Genomic DNA, 22,205 nt, shown 5'->3' with positions numbered 1-22,205 from the left:
GTGCAGTCATGCATTAGAAGACGGGCTGAATGGGGATTTAAATAGACCGCTGTGATAGGTGCCAGAACTGGATTGGTACAGGTCAGAAACAGCTGATTGTCAGCTGATGTAAGCTTGAATGATGTGGCCTGCCTGAACTAAAGCGATGCTAGATTTTTAATGGTTTTAGTTTAAGTTAAAAATAACAACACTGTTTTCAGCAGCACCACTCACATTTTCTTCTAAAAATGTAAAAATGTGGCAGTGTTCCATCAGCTAGACTGGTTGTTAAAACAGAAATGCCTTATGTAGATAAAAGTATCTCAGGAACACACAACGTCACATATTCAATGATTGTATTTTTAAATACTACACAATAAACTAGATTATTACATTTTCCAAAGAAAATGTGAGTGGTGCTCACAATGCTAGTTTTTGTGTGTTGCTGTGCAGTTGATAGGGTGTTCTGGATGGTTCCATCCTTAAAGTCTCTGAAATATCCCTCAGGTCCCTTCCTCGTTGCAAATCTATGGCATTTTTTGTCAATTTTGTTGTCTGCCAGGCCAATATATTACATTTGGAACAAGCTTTTTTGAAGCGTTACAACACTGATATCAGTCTGAGGTTGTTGTACACTAAAAACAAACTAATGCCTGGCAATGATATGGAAAACCAGCAGTCAACAATGACCAACCTGTGTGGTGAGGAACTTCCTCTGCTGTTCAGGCGTCTTGACGTAGGCAGCTTGAGTGAAGGCATAGCTTTTGAATCGAGGCTTATAGGAGGGAGACGGGCTGCGGACATGACTCTGGGCCACACTGACTGTGATCTAAGAGAGGTACAGAAGACAAGAAAGACTGAAATAAGCAAACAAAAGCCACAGAGATGGTTGGAAATATTGAGGAGAGTTGAGTGATGGAGCAATGAGCTGGATATGGCAGTGAGAAGGACGACGAGGACGTTGGAATGCAGAGAGTCAAAATTAGATCACAAATTACAAAACATAATTCAATGTCAGCTGGCAAAGTGTGTTGACGAGATAGAGGTGCATTCGACATCCTGAGAACGTCTGAAAACCTTTTTGAAACCAGAGAAGTCTCAGGCTTTCATATTAGACGTATGTGGCGCCAGAGATAATGGGTCCATGCATTACGATTACTGCACACTGTTCAAAACTGTGCGTGTCCATGAGTGTGTGTTCCTCTGACCTGCTGGGAGTAACGTTGTTGGGTTTGAAAGAGGAAGTGCTCCTCCTTGGTTACTGTAGCTCGAGGGAGGGTCTCCACCTCTTGGATGGCCTCCATGCTCACGCCATGGGGCAGCACTTGGAACAGGGAGGTGACGTACATAATGATGGATTTCTTATCTGGATGAGCTGTAGCAACATCTGCGATGGCGAAAAGATATGCCCATGAGTTAAGCAATGACTTAATTGACTTAATTAATCTAACTCCTAGAGGAGACATATGTGAGATTATTAGAGTCTTAGATGAATGTGAGAAGCAGAAGATCCTTGCAAACATTGCTTTGTATTTAAAAGAGTGTTGTATGTGTACTACTAAGTTTAGGATTGATTCAGTTTTTTTTTTATGTTTTGAAAGAAGTCTCTTAGGCTCACCATGTCTGCATTTATTTGAAAAATACAGTAAAAACAGCAATATTGTAAAACATTCTTACAATTTAAAATAACTGCTTTCAAAGCTCAATTTTCAGCATCATTACACCAGTCTTCAGTGTCACATGATCCTTCAGAAATCATTCTAATATGCTAATAAACATTTATCTACATGAAAAATCCCAAAGTTTTGAACAGCAGTGTTCATATAACTGTCATTTAAAGGGATAGTTCACCCAAAAATTAAAATTTGATGTTTATCTGCTTACCCCCAGGGCATCCAAGATGTAGGTGACTTTGTTTCTTCAGTAGAACACAAACAAAGGTTTTTAACTCAAACCGTTGCAGTCTGTCAGTCATTTAATGGCAGTCAATGGGCTCCACGGCTTTCTGAGTCAAAAAAACATACACAGACAAAACCAAATTAAACCCGGCGGCTCATGACGATACATTGAGGTCTTTAGACACTAAACGATCGGTCTGTGCAAGAAACTGAACAGTATTTATATCATTTTTTACACTCTATCTACAATCTCAATTAGGAGTGTCAATTCTCCATTTGAGAGATAGGTGGCGGTAATGCACTTATAAGTCTGTAATCCGCCGTAAAGCAAGAAGAAGAAGATGTGTCACGCGTCGGCTGATGTGAACGCGCTCAGGACAGTTGGACATTGCGGTGGATCAGAGGTAAAAAATGATATAAATACTGTTCAGTTTCTTGCACAGACCGATCGTTTAGTGTCTAAAGACCTCAATGTATCGTCATGAGCCGCCGGGTTTAATTTGGTTTTGTCTGTGTATGTTTTTTTGACTCAGAAAGCCGTGGAGCCCATTGACTGCCATTAAATGACTGACAGACTGCAACGGTTTGAGTTAAAAACCTTTGTTTGTGTTCTACTGAAGAAACAAAGTCACCTACATCTTGGATGCCCTGGGGGTAAGCAGATAAACATCAAATTTTAATTTTTGGGTGAACTATCCCTTTAAATTATATATCTATACATGTGCTTTATGGACTTATCCGTAGGAAAGAAACATCATGCATATACTGTACATTAGATCGCTTTTCTTTGGATCTGTCCATAGAGAACCAGTCATAAGTGGTACAAGCTCCTCTATGAGTTAAACCCCCATGGCATAAATTATGTGATGAAATTCTGTTTTAGATGTTGATGTAACAAGACGTTTCCTCCCATCCAAAAAACTAAACTAAAAAAGCCCTGTCTGTATTAGTCAGAAAAACTTCAAAGGCTAATGTGAGCGGGAGGAAGAAAGGAGGAGGTCATACCCTCAGGGTCCAACAGTCGGTCAATGCCTAAACTCTTCTCCGCAACATTGAATGCATGATCCAGTCTCTCAATGGCATTATCCTGTTGCTCCACCACACTCCAGTTAAACAGCTCCGGCCTGGCAAAAAAAGACAAAGCAGATGATGTAATTAATATAGGATAGTTAATAACTTAAATTATTTTTCTGTGCACATGCTTGAAATAGCTAAAAGCAGATCGAAACAGCTGGTTCATTACCCAAATGAACTACACAGAAAAATAGAAAAACAATAAGCCATAATCAGCTTCAAAAATTGCTTTAGGCCAAGCCAGTATTCAACCATGCAGTTTATGACCAATGAATATAAGACATTCATTTTCAATTTCATTAGTCGTGAAACCAACGATTTCTGTGATTTTCAAAAAAGCACCTAAAAATAACAACCCCACACACCTGTGGCTGTGAATGAGAGCATTGAAGGCAAAACCATCTGCCCAGCTGCTGGAGAAGTTGACCACATTGAGGTCTTTGTAGTTTTTAGTGGACTGCCTGACCCAACTTAACAGAATCTTTTCACTGTTTGTCTGCTGTAGGTCTGCCATGACATCTTTCATCACATCCTTAACCTGTACAGCAAAGGGCAGGATATATACACATTTATCAGAACAGTGACAAATATAGCAACATGGCCTCATAAAGCTAATATTTACAGACAGATTTTAAGATTGCAATTTTATAAACAGGATAAGCACAGCAAAAATATGCGATAACACTTAGTACATGGTACATATATGTACAAGGGTAATATCCTGGTTGGATAACCATGGTAATACAATTTGATTCTCTGAGACGCCTAGGTCGGAGTAAATACCAGGCACAAGAATACCGTTCAAACTTAGGGGCTGTACGATTTTTGAAAGAAGCCTCTTTATTTGATCAGAAATACAATAAAAGCATTATTAGTAGAAATATTATTACAATTTAAAATAACTGTTTTCTAATTTTGAAATATATTTTATAATGTAATTCATTCCTGTAACTGCAAAGCTGAATTTTTAGCAGCTATTATTCTAGTTTTCAGTGTCACATGATCCTTTAGAAATCATTTGAATATGTTGATTTGGTACTCAAGAAACATTTCTTATCATAAACAATGTTTAAAACATTTTTGCAGCTTAATATTTCTTTTCAGGATTCTTTGATAAATAGAACGTTCAAAAGAACAGAATTTATATAATATAGAAATACTTGCAACGTTATAACTGTCTTCACTGTCACTTTTGTTGAATAAAAGTATTTTTACAGTGTATAAAGTTTTCCATTATTTAACATCGTAACACCATGGCAAACTTTGAAATATCTAGGAGTATGATGTAAATTCCATGGTAAATGAATATGATAATCACTAATCAGTCATTAATCTCAATGCTGAATGTTACTGAGTCTTAAATTCCCTTATTGCTTTAACCACCGCCAACATAAGCTGAAAGAAGATGACATCAGTAGCTCTGAACATAAACCACAGTAGGACCACCTTATCAGATGAGCAGAAAAAACACAGAGGAAACGAGTTCCTGTACAGATAAGCACATGACAGTCCACTGCAAATGTGCTACATATAAAACCTTTGATAGAACAACATAATGGATGATAAAGGTCCTTTAGTGCGCTACTGTCCTTGAAGGCAAACCAGAAAGATTGTGGGTCTGATTTCACTGTATTGAACTCTCATACCTGCCAGTGGAGAATGATGCTCCAGATGAGCCCCAGGGTCAGTTTATGATTCCCATCTACAATGTCAGCTCCTCCAATGTTTACCAGCTCAACCTAGAAATGGAGCGGATGGGAACACAAGATCCTTCATTGCACATAATACGACCAGGAATACTGTATGCATTAAGACTGTAAACAGGGTCAGTTTTTATTATATGTTGACTTTAAACAACATAAAGTTTAGATACTTCAGCCACATCGGTTTTAGATATCAGCAGTTTGATATTTGCAGGAAAATGACTTCAACGAGACTGTATAATTTGTGATCTTACTTGGCTTTTATTTGGTTCTTCCAACACATATTCAAGCTGTCTGCTTGTTTCACTACATTTTATGAAGCAGAAAAAGCTTTTATGTCTGTGAAATGGATAAGTACCATTACCTTATCAAACTGGAAATTTTGCTTCTGCATAATTCTGTCTTGCATTTATTAAAAAAAGCTCAACCGAAACATTGAAATTCCAAAAGCTGTGAACGGTAAAACAGCCAGTTGAACCAATTAACTCACATTGTTCTTCTGAAGGATCTGCAGGGCCCTGTTAACATTGTTGAGGGAGTGCACTCGAGTGAAACCACGTTCTTTAACCTGCAAATGGGGAATATACTGTATCAGAACTGAACTCTGAGCATCCATTGCAAATGAATTCAACCATTTATGCACTCAGCCTTGTCCAAACGCTTTGAAACCAGGAGTATTTTTTCCTTGATAAAAATAGAACAATGAAAAGTGTCTCAGAATATCACCCCTCAGAGCCAATTAAAGGGATAGGTCACCCAAATATGAAAATTCTGTCACCCTAATGAAAGGGTGGCCGTTATGACCAAAAACAACCATTATTTTGGTAACAGTACATAACACGCACATGTACATAAACTGACTGTTAATTTAACCCCAAAATGTTATATATATATTTTTTATTTTATTTTATTTTTTTTTTTTCAATGACATGTAGTAAATAATCACATAGTCACAAATTCTAAATACTTTAATAAAATAAAGTTTTGTTTTTCTTTCAAAAGAGAATGATATTATTAATATGACTATATGGGCTACATGATGTAATCTATACATCTATAGATTGAAATGTAAAGATCTATACAATCTATAATCTATACATCTATAAAGATTCCTCTTGTGAACATGCCAAGGAATAATACAGGAGTGCAAATGTTAAAATTCATTCAGTAATAAAATAAAATAAATTTTGGGTTGTGAAATAGACCAAAGTGAAATATATACAACATTTCGGGGGTTAAACTAACAGCCAGTTTATGTACATGTGCATACATTTTTCTTTTCTTATTCAAAACTATCATTTGACTTCAGAAGATTTGAAATATATTGCATGAGATGCATTTACCAATTTTTGATATTTTTCTAATGATTTTTAATCCATTATGAAATCCTTATTCAGCATTGTATTGAAAAGAGTAACTACCATGACTATCCTCAAATTTGACTTTTGTATTCATAAGTATATGATGATGAAAAGTGTCATTTTGGGGTGATCTATTCCTTTAAGGGCTTATTTTGTAATACGCATATTTGAAATTTAAAGATGGACCTACTATTTCATGGCCAACCAGACCCTCCAGGAGTTCAAGAAGACGTCGGCCATCACACAGATCAGTGAAGAGGTCATCGATAGGCGGTCTTCTTGTCTGGAGAATAAACAGAAGTTATAAAGGCTGCGGGTCTTTATTCAGTCCTTCATACACAGCATTGTACTGTATGTGAAGTCTTCCCAGTATGTAAAAGTGGAGTATTTGAGGGTGTATATTATCAAAAATAAATACGAATGACAGGAAAAAAAAATATATACATTCTCTAAGCTTGTTTTCCCCACAGCTCTGCCTTGAAGCAGCCACTTCTCTCTCAGTTTGAAGGACAAAAAACTGATGTCCTTCCTCTGTTAACATACTGTAAAAGGGCGCTAACAGAGTTACAAAGAGAACGCAAAAACCTCTGTTTTGAAACGCCTTACCTGGAAGCGCAAACATTCAAGCATTCACACTCACATCCTGACATAGATAAAGGTTAGTGACAAGAATTTGTGTGAGTGTCAATCTTAACTTTTAACCTCAAGATCAAGACTATGTGCAAGTGTGAATCTTAACTTTTAACCTTGATATCAAGCCTGTCTACCTTACATCTCCTCATCCGCCCACCATGTAGTAGGTGGATGAATAGCAACATTTCAGTTTGTATACCTATACCATGCAATTCCAGGATGCAGCAACAGAAATGCATGAAGATTTCTCTGAAAATCGCAATTTAAAGATGGGCTTAACTGGTTAATCAAAACAGATTTTGCATGATTCAAAGGATAGTTCATCCAAAAATGACAATTCTGTCATCATGTTTGGTTACCAACTTTCTTCAAAATAATTTTTTTTGTGTTCAGCAGAAGAAAGAAGGTTTGGAACAACTTTAGGGGGCGAGTAAATGATGGCAGACTTTTCATTTTTGGGTGATTCAGTGTTACCTCAACACACGATAAAAAAAAAAAAATAGTCAAGTCACATTACCTTAGCAAACTGTGAGTTTATCCATTTCGTGAAGGTTTTCTTTTGAACATCTTCTCTTTCATCTGAAAATAAGAGAGAACACTGTCAATACTGTCCAGTTAAAACTATTAAAATTTCATTCCAAACAAAAAAAAAATATAAAAAAAATCGTAGTCATTTAATACCTTAAGAAAGGTAAAGCTTTACAGCTACATAACAGCATATATCAAATAAACTATAAGTGATTAAAGTAGCTACTGGCAAATAAGAATAAAGTCCATCGTGATCAATAGGACGTATTCACTCTGTTGTGGCATTTGATATAAGGAAGGTTAAATACAAAGAGACTATGAGCAAAAAGCCCCTGAAAGACCTGAGAATGGTTTGAGGGTATATACAGATCAATGGTCAGCTGGCATTCAAAAGAAGATTACTTCTGAGAGACCGAGGGTGTAGATCAGGCAAGCTTTACAAACACAATGACTGAGTGGGGTGAAAAATTGATCAGAAAAGCCAAAGAACCTGCTCAGAAATTCCTCTATTATTCCTATTCATTTCTAAAACACAGGATACTAAATTGCAAGATCAAGAATCCAGCAACTTTTGTTTGTAAAAGTCCTCTTTTTGGTTGACTCACTCAGAGCCGCCAATAAAAACTACCGTTGATAAAATGCCAAAAAGCCACTCTTGTATTCGTAAAGAGAGTCAAAGAAATGTCGGGTGTTGGGAACATTAAAAATCAATCAGTACAAAGAACATTTAGCTTTCATATCACATTAAAAGCTTGTGTTGTTCCCCGCTCTAATATTCTCCAATTGCTTTGATTCGGATCTCTGTGCGCTACCCTCTCAGCTTGCTTGAGTTTGAGATTGATTACAAAAGCGTAATTCTTATCTAGGGGCCCTGATGATATTAAAGCGAGAGTTCACGCCTATAATGAAAACTCTGTCATCTCTTCTCATCTTCACATGGAGCACAAAAGGAGTTATCTAGCAAAGGCGGTCCTTGCTCTCCATCCACTTTCACTGGAAAAGAGCAGCTTGGATGTTCTGCAAAATATCTCCTTTTTTTGTGCTCCTTGCAAGATTTGGCAGCAGTGTCATGTTTGGGCAAACTATCTCTTTAAAACCTTTCAGAACGGCCATGGAATCGTTAAGAAAGAGTAAGTATTGTTTTGATATTTCCTTGTGCACAAAAAGCACTGGGTGGTGAATCACAAGCTTTCCAGAGTCAGCGTGGATGACAGCATTTTCATGCATAATTGATTTTAAGCTTCCAGTTGTTTTTGCCACCATTGCAATAATCATCATGAAATGGGTAGTTTCAGTTCATTGTTCCCATTGGTCAGCCTACACTTCAGCTGACTGCATAATCACAGTAGCATGGCTCAGATTTGTTTCAAGCCTGACTGCACCATGTCATGCTTATAATCGCAATAACACACACTCTCACACGCTTTTGCTGTAATAATATGACAGAAGAGTAGACAGCACTGAAAAAGATTGAATCAGTTCTAAAGAACTAAAAATAGTAATAAAAATATTTGTAACAAAAAGCAAACAATGTTGATTAACAATACGTTTTCACATTTTCTTTATACAAATTTGATCTATCTATCAATCAATTTTATTTTATTTTTTATGCCACAGGATAAAACAGGTAATTGTGACTTTTTATCTGACAAATCAGACATTTTCTCACTATTCTGAGCATTTTTCTTAGAATTGTGAGAACAGAATTGCAACATATAAACCAGGTAAACCTGACCCCTCCCCCCCCCAAATCCGACTTATTTTCTCAGAATTCTGAGTTTACATCTTGCAATCCCATTTTTTATTGTTTCCACCACAGAATAGAAAATAAAGGTAATTTCATTTTATCGGACTTATTTTTTTCCTCACAATTGCCAGATTTTATCTCACACTTTTGACTTTCCTTCTCAGAATTACACGTTTGCATCTCAATTCTCAGAATTACTAGAAAAAGTCCAAATTGTTAGATAAAAAGGTCAATAGTTTCTGCTATCCAATGCAGATCACATTTTCGGATCCTGAAAGCCATTCCATTTCCATTTATCATGTCCGAGGCTCATTTGAGTTCTTTACTGTAGAGAATGGTGACTTGTAAAGGCATCTCAACACTGCAAAAAGCACCAATTATGAACTATTCTTATCGTGGATCAATAATTTCTGGAGCAAATCAGATATCTCTTAATGTTCCATAATGCCAAAAGTCATTCCTTTACTTGATTACCACAATCCCCTTCAATTAGACTGTCAACCCCCTTGACAAAATGTGCAGAATACAGCAGCTCCGCACAAAGGAAAAGCTGATTACTCTAAGTCTTTTGCTGCAAAGGGACCTTCACATTATCTTACAGTATTACTGATATTGATCTACAAAGCTCTAAATTAGCTGGTTTTAAAAGTTCAGGATTTGACAGGGAAATTATATTTCTGCCTTCTTCAGGTTTGAAAACACAACAGGGTAGACGACATCCCGCATTGTTCCTTCACAAACTGAATATCGAATGCCTAAACTTTAAGACATAATTCATTACCACATTAATATGCCGTAATTCTACTTGGTCGGGATGGCTCATTTGCTATTAAACAAAAACGAATCTGCACCATAAAAGTGAAAACACCTCAAAATTAAAATTCTGTCATTATGTACTCACCCTTTCAAAACTGCATGTCTTTTTTTTTTTTTAACACTAAAGCAAAACTTGAATGGTGATCAGGTGCTGTCAAGCACCAAAAATCATCACCATAAAATGATCATAAAAGAAGTTCATATGACATGCATGCTTCTTCTGAAGCCATACGATAACTTTGTGTAAGAAACAGCTGTGGCCAACATTTACTTTCATTATATGGAAGAGAGCAGAAGGACATTCTGCTATAAATAACTCCTTTTGTGTTCCAGGGAAGAAAGAAATGGGTTTCAAAAGACTTGAGGGCGAGTAAATGATGACAGAATTTTTAAGTTCACTTAGATGGAACCAAATTAAACACATTGTAGGTTACTTGACATAACATCTTTCGCAGAGTGCTCTCAATGCATTACACATTCATGCAAAAGAGTGCAAAGTCTACAAAGCTGAAGGTCGATGTTTTGCAAAAGCAGAGGTGTTAAACTCCTTGCGTGACGTCCTCCTGTCACAATATGCAATTCTAATCAACAGCCTATAATAGTTGTTTTTGCCCAGTTGTGACAATTATCATTTCTGAAACACCCTGATAATAATGTTCTGGAATGAAAAGGAATTTAGCCTTGGCTCTGTAGGTGATAATAGCAAGTGTGTTTTAATAAAAAGAACCCAAATGGGTTAAGTGTTATTCAAAACAAAACAAAGTTAATAAAACTCACACATTTGAAAACGTAATTGGACAAATTGATAAAACTGCTGGAAATTAATGGTGCAAATTTGCATTTAAAAAAGTGGGAGAACTGGAGACAAATATAACCAGGATCTGGCAAATATTATACACCCTAACGCGTGTCCCATATTCACATGCTTAATGAAAATAATTTATAAGTCTGTAACATTTTATTTTGATAGTCCACTTTAGACATTCTACTAACAGTAAGTAACTTTGCAAATACATGTAAACTAGCAGTCATTAGAGTATTAGTAGACTGTCTGCTTCTAACACTATATGTTGGGTCCACAATATACAACATACTGACTATAAGAAACGTTGAAAGTATATGTCAACTTATTCTACTAACCCTAAACCTACCCTAACAGTCTACTCTGAGAGTTAGTAGACACGTAGTTGCAAATGAATGAGAATTAGTTGACATGTAGTCACAAAGTTACTTCTAGTAGAATGTCTAAAGTGGACTATCAAAATAAAGTGTAACCTATAAGTCCATTCAGGGAAAAACAAGATGCGCAATGCTAGAGCTTTTAAACGGGTCACGTGCTGCATTTGTCCAACCAATGACACTTATGCCCTATTTAAAATGTAATAAGTAGTGCAATTATTGCAGTTACTTTATTAATGTAACTGATTACATTTGATTACCACAGCATTTCCATACATTTAAACCATGCAGAGTTAACACTACAGTGGTACTGTTGTACAACACTGACTAATGCCAGGACTCAAAATCCTTCATCACTACACAAACTATACAAAATCAAACTTTAGCACCTCTTTTAACTCTGAGATCGTTCTGAGGTTAAATACAGATTTAAAATCAGAACAAGAAATAGTTTAATTTCTATGATACTGTTTTTGAAATCAAATCTTTGCATAGCTATGACAGGAAACACTGGCATAACAATGCCTTGAAGAAAAAAGAAAAAAAACAGTTAACAGTTAATTTTAAATAATAAAGCATACATAAACCCAAATAAAATAGTTATCGAATAAGCATGTGTCCTAAACTCCTGAAACATTGGTGTCTATATACATTTAGTCATTTTGCAGACGCTTTTATCAATATTTTAGGCAATCAGACAGAGGAAGTGCTCGCAACACCAAGTCTCAGACATTGTTCAAATAAGTACAAGCTAGCAAGGGAAAGAATAAATAAAGAGAAAGAGAAAGTTTTTAGCACAGTCAGTGCAATTTGGGAAAGATGTTAATTAAATCTCTGTGAGAAAATATTCTGATGAAACCCCCTTAATGTTAACATTTTCATAAGTAACTGTTATTTATTAACATGTGTTTTCTCAGTAACCGTAACAGATTACAGTTGCATGTATTTTGTAATTAAATAAGCCTATGTATGTTACATGTAACTAGTTACTCCCCAACACTGACAATGTGTAAGCCAGTTTATGAAAATGTATGGGAAGTGAAACAAGATAACCCAGGATTCCTTTACTCAGGATTTGACCCAAGGTTAACCATTTCAAGTGTGACAAGCACTAAACAGTTAAAGGTCCCAGGACTCTTCAATCTAGCACTCTTGCAAGGCAGATCATTTAATGAAATTATAAAACCATAATAATGTAGCCTATAAATGCATGCATGCATATTTTTGTTATTTATTTATCAGCTTTTAATTTATCTGTAGATGTTGAGAGATAAAAAAATAGCATCAAATGGCTGTGTATATGGGAGTGATTGGAAGACTGGGACTAGAAGGAATGATAAAGTATAAAATAAATAAATAAATAAACCTATAGAGCCCGGTCTGGCAGACAGAATAATGTGTGCAGACAGACAGGAGAATGAAAGCATTGCTTGCCATTGATCGGAGGCGTGACTCCAGGCAGGTGGCAGCTGCTGCTGGATTATATCCGCCCTTGTGCAAATAGGATGATGGGGTGACGGGTTTGAGCCGAAGCTAACGGGCAAATACAAAGACGCTGGACGCACACACCTGCTTTTAGCCGCCTAATCTCGGCACACACATCTGAGGCAAGACGGTATTCACAGATTACAGCCATATGTTTTCCACCACAGCCACCTCTCAATTTACAAGCGCAAACCCAAATGTTTCGATGAGCCTGGAAATACTCCGTGTCTATATGACAACAGCGCATGTGATTGAACTGCGTGTAGTTTAAGCAGCAGGGACTACCACCAAACTTTCTCTCGCATTCGTCTATAAAATCACGACTGATTACAAAGTGCGCACATTTAGCCATCCACCAGTAACGCGTACGAGAAACAACAATGAAAGACACCCGTGCACGCGTAATTAACAATAAAACAACATTTTCCGCGCGTGAGAACAGATCGCGTTCTAGATAAGACGCACCCGGCTGGAGGATCTATTGTTAAATCTGGTTAAATCTTACGTGACACGCCGTAATAAAAGCCGTCAACAGCCGAACAATCACCTCACACTGGAAGAATATTTCAGCATGATGATTCAATCTTACCTAAATGAGCATTTTACACCATAACAAACGCAACTATTTCCTCCGTAATGGGTTTTGGAGTCGTAGGCAGCCGCGTTTGTGGTGTGTGTCCGTTACCTGTGTATATAAACACAGCGAGCGCAGTTTGATTATCCGGTTTCCTTGCTGTTAAACAGACTCGTCCATGCCTAAAGCCGAAGATGATTTGGTGAAGGAACTGTGGGTGGACACTTTGCCGCTTTATTTTCTCGTACTCCCTCACTTGGGTGCAGTTATAGCTCTGCTGTGATCCGCTGATACCGGCAGGTGTAACGGTGTTCTGGCATGCGGGCTGATTGACTACAGCTCTATCTAACGGAGAACGATAGTAGCCACCAGAGAGGGATCGATATCACAAAGATACAATGAACAACTTTATTCAACTTGTTTGTGCTAGATAGAATGTAGGCTAATTACTTACGTTAGCAGGGTGCCGATAATAATGAATACGTTTCGATTTGAGATCCTTACATTTCAGCAAACATGAAAGTTTAATTACAGCGCACAAAGTCGGTAAATAGACGCTCGCGAACAGAAATCGCGGTAACCATAGCAACAGTACGGCGTTCCATCACTTTTGGTTTGGAACGCGCAGAGAACGCATAACATCAACATAAAACACTGTCATTATTTTTCATATTTATTTAGCCTGTTCTAAGTATTACAAATATAGGCCTACCTCAAAACATTAGGAGTTTGTTTCAAAAGCCTTTAAAATATCTTTTTTTTTTTTTTTTTTTTGCTGAGGACGAACCTCAAATGATAGCTGGCTCAAATTTTCTTTTTAAAATCCTTGAAAAAGAACCGTGAAAGTCATTGTACCCAATTACCACACTGAATAATGCGTAATTAGTATGAAATTATTTTCTGGAGCCTTTAATTACAATTTAGAAAATAAACTACACTGTTAAAAGAGACACCGTTTACTTGTGTCCGTTCTCATCTCCTGTAATATGCCTGGGGTCTATTAAAAATGGATGAATTCAATACAGTGGTCTGAAATGGGCCATTTCATGTTTTTGTGCAGCTGGGGCCACATCTCACATGAAATCATGAGACTCAGAACATCACCATGCCATCTGTACATCTGCCAGAGAAATCCTAAATAAATAACAGTCCGTGCTTGTAATCCATTCTTGTGAGATTAAAAAAAAAAGAAAACTGAAATGATCCCACTGCCCAATGGAGATAATTATTTTTTATGTCTCTTCGAAAGGCATTGTGTAAAGTATTGTGGTACTAAAAGCAAATCCTGCAGAACATATAATCATATTTGCTCCAGAAAATATCTATATTATTATCTCATCAGTAGGGTCTTTCTCCTAATGTAATAAGTTTGCACTGTATATTGCTCTGCCAAATTTTGTACTTGCTATTGAGGTAAACAGAAGCAGATAGAAGTTGCAGCAAACTTGAATCAGATGAGGAAAATAATAACATTCAAAATACAGGTTGCTGTCTTTAAAAAGATAGACTTTTCATCATACTGTCATTCAATATTGAGAAGATCTCAGTTAAACATTTATTCACACATCAAAACATGTCTGCTATGCTTCTCATTTAGAGACTGTATATGTGCAGTATTTACATTTAATGTATAGGCTAGTTGTTATTTGAATTTTTAAAATGCCAACCAGGGATGGAGAGCTCATTTCAATATCATTTTTCTTCACCCCTGATGCCAACCACTGCTTATTTGATGAATAACTGAAGAAAAGAGTGAACGGCAAATGTCACAAAAGCCTCTAGGGCTTTAAAACACAACCTGATAGAGAGCAGTAAACACCTAAAGTTCAAAAAGTATTTTAGTTCAAAACTTCAGCATTCATATCTGTTCACTCCACATTGTAAAATGAGAAGATGCTGGAGACACCCTTGAGGATTCCTCAGAATGCCACCTATGGTGGCAGTCAAACATGTAACTTAAAAAATTAGTACTTGTTTGGTATAATCCTCAAGTTTCTAAGTCATTTATTCATAGCTGTAATTGCCAACAGTTTCTCAGTAATCCCATCATATAGGAAAACACTTTTGAGGCATTTAAAATGTAGACATTTCTTGAGAATACAATACTTGAGGCATCTTTTTTCAGTGTATGCTTCTATGGTTATGTAATGAAAAAATGATCAGAGGTCTCCAGTGACTGAGTTTGCTAAGAGAGCTTTTCAAGAGATCTGAATGATGTTTTCAGCAGAACTTGCTCAATACTGCCTTACAGTGGCTGCTCATACAGAATTATATCTTCTACAGTATATATATATATATATATATTCCCATTAAAGCCAAAAATAGAAACACCAGTACTATTGACTGTCCCTAGGAAAGGCCCAAGCAAAAAAGACAGACAACAAACCCTGCCCCTCTTCCCACAAGATAAAAACAAGCTTTTTATTATTATAATTTCCCAGTAATATTTGATTATGTAAAAGGCTTAAATATGAACATTTTGACAGCTGGCATAAAACATTTTATATTCTTTGATAAAATGTGCTCTCTGGAGTACGTGAAGCAGAAAGAATAGTTATTTTGAGAATTTCTTAAAGTCAGAAGATTTTATGGCAGATGTCAACATGTCAGTCACTCCTGCAGGCCTCATGCAGTGGTATTTACCACAAAAACAGAATGGATACTATAAGCAGAAGATAGAGTTGCAACCTCAAATTGTCCCAGGAGTCAAACTGTCTCGTCCAACTGTAAAAATGCCACTGAATACCAGGAGGGTTCAGTAACACATTTAAAATAAGATATTTCCATAAACAACATAAATAAATAAATAAGTGCTCCAATCAGGACCAAATAGGACTTCAGAGCCAGGAATAACTTCAAGTTCCACAAAAAATGTTTTGGGTGAAAAAAAAAAAAAGAAATTCAGGTAATTTCCCCCAAAATCAAAAGACTAATAATAATATTAATAAGTGAATAAATAACTGTATTTTTGGTATAAAAAGCAAATGATATAAACATTTTTTGCATTGACATTATTTTCATGAAGATAATTAATAAAGAAAAATACTTACATACATAAAAAGTCTTCCAAACATATTTCTCTCTGAGATTGTATATTAAAGAATAGTTATCCCTAAATTTCTCTTTATCACAAGCATGCATGCATGCATAAATAAATAAAGTCATTTTTCATCATACAAAATATAGGATCTGATTTATGTCTTTTAATTTTGGGGTGAAGTATGACTTTTGTGAAATTCACCCTTCTACTGTCTAGAAAACCATTTATATACTGGTGCTTTAGAGAAATCGTAAGTTTTGAAGAAGCCATCAGAAGAACCAAAAATGTAACAAAAAAGATTTTCAGTTTCCAAAGAACCATACAGCCAACCCATGAACGAAAGTGAAAATTGGTTTTTGATAAAAGGTTTTTTTGCTAAACCCCAAAGCCATTAAATTACTAGTGTATGGCGCGATTTAGGACAGATAACAGATGTCCTCTATTAAAGCTCTGCTCTCAGAGGTTTACTGTACTGTTTGTGTCCTCTGGCTGATCGTCAGGCTGTTGACTCATTTGCCTACTTTCTCCTAACTTTCACTGCTGATCATAAACACACTTGCACGGAAAACACAAGAGAAAGAGTCCTCTGCCAGCAAAACAACACACAGCCAACAACAACATGGTTAAATCTCCAACAAGGAACTCTGAAACCCAACACCAGGCAGCTGCAACTATTTCAAGCTCTTTAAGACCTGTCCTATTTCCACCAGAGAGCATTTATAGATCACTCATGATCCCTACTGAATACAGCATGACAGTGATGAAAAAAAAATAGATGTGAACTCATTCAGGGTGGAGCATAGGCCAGAAATTAGATTTCAAGTCGGATTGTTCAACATGTAATAGTAAATGTCTGATTTGAGCAACAAAATGAACAGACACACAATGAAACGCGAAAATATGACACAGTAAATATAAATTCATTAACACATACTGTATGTTGCTGTAAAATTTAAAGTTTTTATATTACTTTGAATATGGCTAGAAGTGCAATAAAAGTCATGCTGCGTATAAATATGATTATGAAATATAATTAAATAAGATCTCATTTAAAGCTGAATTATGTTTACATAAAAAAATAACTAAGGCATACTATTTTAGCACTCAGTGAACATATTGAAATTCATGTACAACATGTAAGGCTTCCAAATAACTTAAGTAAATCATAATTTCTCTTACCTGATCGAGTTTTGATAATTTCTCCGAATTCATCCTCAAAACCTTCCTCCAATTGGTCCTGCTGGCTCCCTGCTTCGGCCATGACACAAGATCCAAACTGCCGTCGAATCCTTTAATCCTGTAGTTTTATAAACAGAAAAAGGAAGGAGACACCAAGACCCCACCAATGACGGGAATCGCTGCCCTGCGAAATAACTGAACCTCAAATACAGTACTGAATTTTTGTGAATGACACAGGGACGGGACTGTCTGTGGACTGTTATGATAGGGGGAAACGAGCTGTCAAGGCATCCAGAGAAGCAGAGACAGGTGGCAAATTCTACTCGCCTTAAAATAGAGAGCCGTTATGAAGGCCTGCTTCATTTCACTCTCACACACAAAAACTGGTTTTTCTAACAGCAAAGGATCGGTCACCATGCCATTTGACAACAAATGACCAATAAATGGTCTTGGAGAAAAACTCAAGTTCACAATTTTATCAAGCGTGACTTACAGTACACTTATTATAGCGACGGTCCCTCTGGAGCAATCTGGGGTTAAGTGTCTTGCCCAAAGGCTCAATGGTTATAGTTCATAGATTGCTCCCTGTGGGTTTCGAATCTCTTTATCTTTAGTTACCGGTCCAGACTTTTAACCCCATGTTACTCCACCTTCCAAAACCTTAAAATTATAATGTCTATTCAGTCCAAAACAACAACAATATAGTAAAAACAGTAATACTGTGTAATAATATTACATAAAAAAATAAAAAAAAGACCAAGATTTTTGGTTTAATTAATTAATTCCTGTGATGGCAAAGCTGATTTTTCAGCATCATTACTCCAGTCTTCGGTGTCACATGAACCTTCAGAAATCATTCTAGTAGGCTGATTTGTTGCTCAATTATTAATATTGGCTTCATTATTATAATTTGAAAAAAAAAAAAAAAGAAGTGATACATATTTTTCAGAATTCTTTGATGAATAGAAAGTCTTTACTGTTATTTTCATCAATTTAATGCATCATTGCTGAATAAAAAATATTAATTAAATATTTTTCTTTAAAAAAAAAAAACTTGTTTCTTGAGCATCAAATTAGCAGAATAACTACTGAAGAATCATGTGACACTGAAGACTGGAGCAATGTAATTCCATCAAAGTAATAAATTACATTTTACTTTAAAAAAAAAAATAGAAAACAGTTATTTATTAAATTGTAATCATATTTTAAATCATATATATATACACATACGTGTGTGTGTGTGTGTATATATATATATATATATATATATATACACATATATGTGTGTATGTATATATGTATGTGTTTTAAATCATATATATATATACATACATATGTGTGTGTGTGTGTGTGTGTGTATATATATATATATATATGTGTGTATGTATGTATGTGTGTGTGTGTGTGTGTTTTGACATTGTAAAAATGCAGAAAGTCTCCTGTAAGGGGTAGGTTTAGGTGTAAAGAAAATCACATTGTAGGATTTTTAAAGAATTTATTTGCAAATTATGGTGGAAAATAAGTATTTGGTCAATAACAAAATTTCATCTCAATACTTTGTTATATACCCTTTGTTGGCAATGACAGAGGTCAAACGTTTTCTGTAAGTCTTCACAAGGTTTTCACACACTGTTGCTGGTATTTTGGCCCATTCCTCCATGCAGATCTCCTCTAGAGCAGTAATGTTTTGGGGCTGTCGCTGGGCAACACGGACTTTCAACTCCCTCCAAGGATTTTCGATGGGGTTGAGATCTGGAGACTGGCTAGGCCACTCCAGGACCTTGAAATGCTTCTTACGAAGCCACTCCTTCGTTGCCAGGCGGTGTGTTTGGGATCATTGTCATGCTGAAAGACCCAGCCACGTTTCATCTTCAATGCCCTTGCTGATGGAAGGAGGTTTTCACTCAAAATCTTACGATACATGGCCTTTACACGGATCAGTCGTCCTGGTCCCTTTGCAGAAAAACAGCCCCAAAGCATGATGTTTCCACCCCCATGCTTCACAGTAGGTATGGTGTTCTTTGGATGCAACTCAGCATTCTTTGAGTTTTTACCAAAAAGTTCTATTTTGGTTTCATCTGACCATATGACATTCTCCCAATCCTCTTCTGGATCATCCAAATACTCTCTAGCAAACTTCAGACGGGCCCAGACATGTACTGGCTTAAGCAGGGGGACATGTCTGGCACTGCAGGATTTGAGGCCTTTGTTACTTTGGTCCCAGCTCTCTGCAGGTCATTCACTAGGTCCCCCCGTGTGGTTCTGGGATTTTTGCTCACAGTTCTTGTGATCATTTTGACCCCACAGGGTGAGATCTTGCGTGGAGCCCCAGATCGAGGGAGATTATCAGTGGTCTTGTATGTCTTCCATTTTCTAATAATTGCTCCCACAGTTGATTTCTTCACACCAAGCTGCTTACCTATTGCAGATGTAACAGAGTAAAGAAAGGAAAAACAGAAACTAAATGTGAAGTGTGTCAAAATGCTTGTTTTAGTTATAAAATATTTGTTCTTGTTAAATTAACCTTGTTCATAGGTTATTTAAATAATGCATCTTGGAAAAAGGGAGACACCTACAGGCAAGAAGGGTGTACTAAGGGTTGAATCAGCCACCTTCTCAGTTCATGTGAGCTGTTGAGAAGGATGGTAGGTAAAAGAAAGTCTCTGGTCGATCGGTCAAGAAAATATTGGAAGATATTGTTTTAGAAAAAAATAAAGTCAATTGCATTTGTCTAGAAATGTATTTGAGAGAACTTTATTCCGTATTTCCTGTTTAGAATAGTAAATCAGTGTGTAGCAGGGTCTTACGTGCCTTACAGGTGGTTGTGCACGCCACGTGCTAATGGCGTCTGCTTTTTATCTCATTTGGTATATTTGTTTGATTATTTTATTATTTTCTGACAGTTTTATGACCGGACCAGCAGTATTTATTGTCTGTTTGGTGCTCTTCGTGTCTTTTCCAGGTACGATGTATTACTTTTCTTCTGTGCAAGTTTTGTTCTATATTCATGAAAGAAAGAGAAGAGACTGAGTCATATTCGTATGTAACAAAAAGTGTTTAAGTATTCAGTTCATGTGAGCTGTTGAGAAGGATGTTTTATGACCGGACCAGCAGTATTTATTGTCTGTTTGGTGCTCTTCGTGTCTTTTCCAGATTTCCTCAGTTGCAGTAAACACTAAAGTGAATGTGCTCAGCAAAACTGCTTTCGCGTGGTCATTATTGAAATAAAAGAACACACGAAACAAGAGGGGTTACACAGATTCAGTCTTCCCAGCCTGGTGCAGGTCTACAATTTTGTTTCTGGTGTCCTTTGACAGCTCTTTGGTCTTGGCCATGGTGGAGTTTGGAGTTGGACTGTTTGAGGTTGTGGACAGGTGTCTTTTATACTGATAACGAGTTCAAACAGATGCCATTAATACAGGTAACGAGTGGAGGACAGAGAAGCCTCTTAAAGAAGAAGTTACAGGTCTGTGAGAGCCAGAAATCTTGCTTGTTTGTAGGTGACCAAATACTTATTTTACCGAGGAATTTACCAATTAATTCTTTAAAAATCCTACAATGTGATTTTCTGGATTTTTTTTTCTCATTTTGTCTCTCATAGTTGAGGTATACCTATGATGAAAATTACAGGCCTCTCTCATCTTTTTAAGTGGGAGAACTTGCACAATTGGTGGCTGACTAAATACTTTTTTGCCCCACTGTATATATATATAAACTACATGTTCAAAACAACAAGCTGACAACAAACCTTAAGTTTACATTATTTTTCCTGTTCGTGATGGATTTTTTTTGCTGAGCAATTTATTACATTTTCACAAAACATTAAGACAACCTTTTTCCTTTGAAATAACATACACAGATACAATTATGCATAATAAGACCAGGAGCCTGCATCAAGCTTTAATGCTGCATAAAAACACTCCGGATGCATTTTTCAATATACAAGGTGTAGTAGACTCATCAATATGTGCATCCATATGGGATCTGTCTCAGCTAAAACACCACTCTGGGTTCCATCTAGTGAGATGGCAAGAGCATTTGAGAAATGTAAATAAAATTCAATTCTGCTTGATCATTGTAATGGCATGGGGAGTGTAAACAAGTAAATAGAATTCACTGGCATGATATCAGTAAAATATTTGATCAAGGAGGAATAAGGCTTTATACCAGTGTACTTTGTGATTCAGTTAATGGAAATTCGAAAAAAGCCTGTCCGGCTCTTATGTCTTTGGGATTGTTTGTCTTTTGAAGGTCTTTTCAGAGAATGAATAAATGAAATAAACAAAAACAATCTGTTGCCTGCTCACAAAAGCAGCAAACACAGATTCATTAACATAAGAGCAATATAGCTCTAAGTCGGTAAACATGTTTTGACATCCACAAGATATGTTTTAAGTAACCCAGTCAAACTGATGAGAAGAGGAAAACAAAAATATCCACAAATTGGATTAATAAGCCGGATACCTGCAACAGCACATCTTTCAATAAACCCAGCCTGTGGGCATTGCATCAAAATCAAAATATCAGTATTTGGGCTTAAAAACAAGTAGATGTAAGCACATGCCAAACAAGTAGAGTGCATGCATGCATATAAATGCCTAATACTAAAACCATTCTTAAAGATCTCTGCTTTTAGAATGCATTGCTGTGGTTGCAAACAGTCTAAAAGCACATTCATTATCCAAAAAAAAAAAAAAAAAAAAACATCGAGTATTAGATGCATTTGGAGGTGAATCAAAGTTTAGCAGTCTTTCTAAAAGACCCAAAGCACCATAAAAGTAGTCCATTCACTCAGAAATATGTAACATTACAACAGCAAAGCTGTTTGCTAATAGCTTTTCATCTAAATACAAGCCTTTAAATACAGTCTACTGTGCCCTGTTAGGTCAAGTGCTTTTATTAACATCTCTGTAATTGCAGGGGACATTCTTTTATGATGTAAATCACAGAATGATGTCAGCTGTGACGTGGTAATAAGCACCGTCCCTGTCAACCATAGCCAACTAGAT

At 36.3% G+C, this 22,205-nt stretch overlaps 1 protein-coding gene across 4 annotated transcripts in view; it reads right to left on the bottom strand.

Moving 5' to 3' along the window:
- Nucleotides 1-17,736, bottom strand: part of dmd (dystrophin) — a 104,859-nt gene extending 87,123 nt beyond the window's left edge. The window contains exons 1-9 of one of the 4 annotated variants that reach the window (XM_058769897.1): nucleotides 17,197-17,736; nucleotides 7,166-7,227; nucleotides 6,206-6,298; nucleotides 5,145-5,222; nucleotides 4,598-4,690; nucleotides 3,317-3,489; nucleotides 2,883-3,001; nucleotides 1,188-1,366; nucleotides 674-808 (exon numbers count right to left, since the gene is read on the bottom strand). In XM_058769897.1, coding sequence (XP_058625880.1) covers nucleotides 674-808; nucleotides 1,188-1,366; nucleotides 2,883-3,001; nucleotides 3,317-3,489; nucleotides 4,598-4,690; nucleotides 5,145-5,222; nucleotides 6,206-6,298; nucleotides 7,166-7,227; nucleotides 17,197-17,278 — 1,014 coding nt within the window. In that variant the 5' untranslated portion in view covers nucleotides 17,279-17,736. Of the gene's footprint in view, nucleotides 1-673; nucleotides 809-1,187; nucleotides 1,367-2,882; nucleotides 3,002-3,316; nucleotides 3,490-4,597; nucleotides 4,691-5,144; nucleotides 5,223-6,205; nucleotides 6,299-7,165; nucleotides 7,228-13,088; nucleotides 13,257-17,196 lie in introns of those variants that run through there. The other 3 variants (XM_058769934.1, XM_058769905.1, XM_058769911.1) reach the window with 3 other exon arrangements.
- Between the last annotated feature and the right edge of the window lie 4,469 nt (nucleotides 17,737-22,205).

Source organism: Onychostoma macrolepis, chromosome 01, assembly GCF_012432095.1.
Source record: "Onychostoma macrolepis isolate SWU-2019 chromosome 01, ASM1243209v1, whole genome shotgun sequence".
NCBI lineage: Eukaryota > Metazoa > Chordata > Actinopteri > Cypriniformes > Cyprinidae > Onychostoma > Onychostoma macrolepis.
This window is presented reverse-complemented; position numbering and strand designations above follow the sequence as displayed.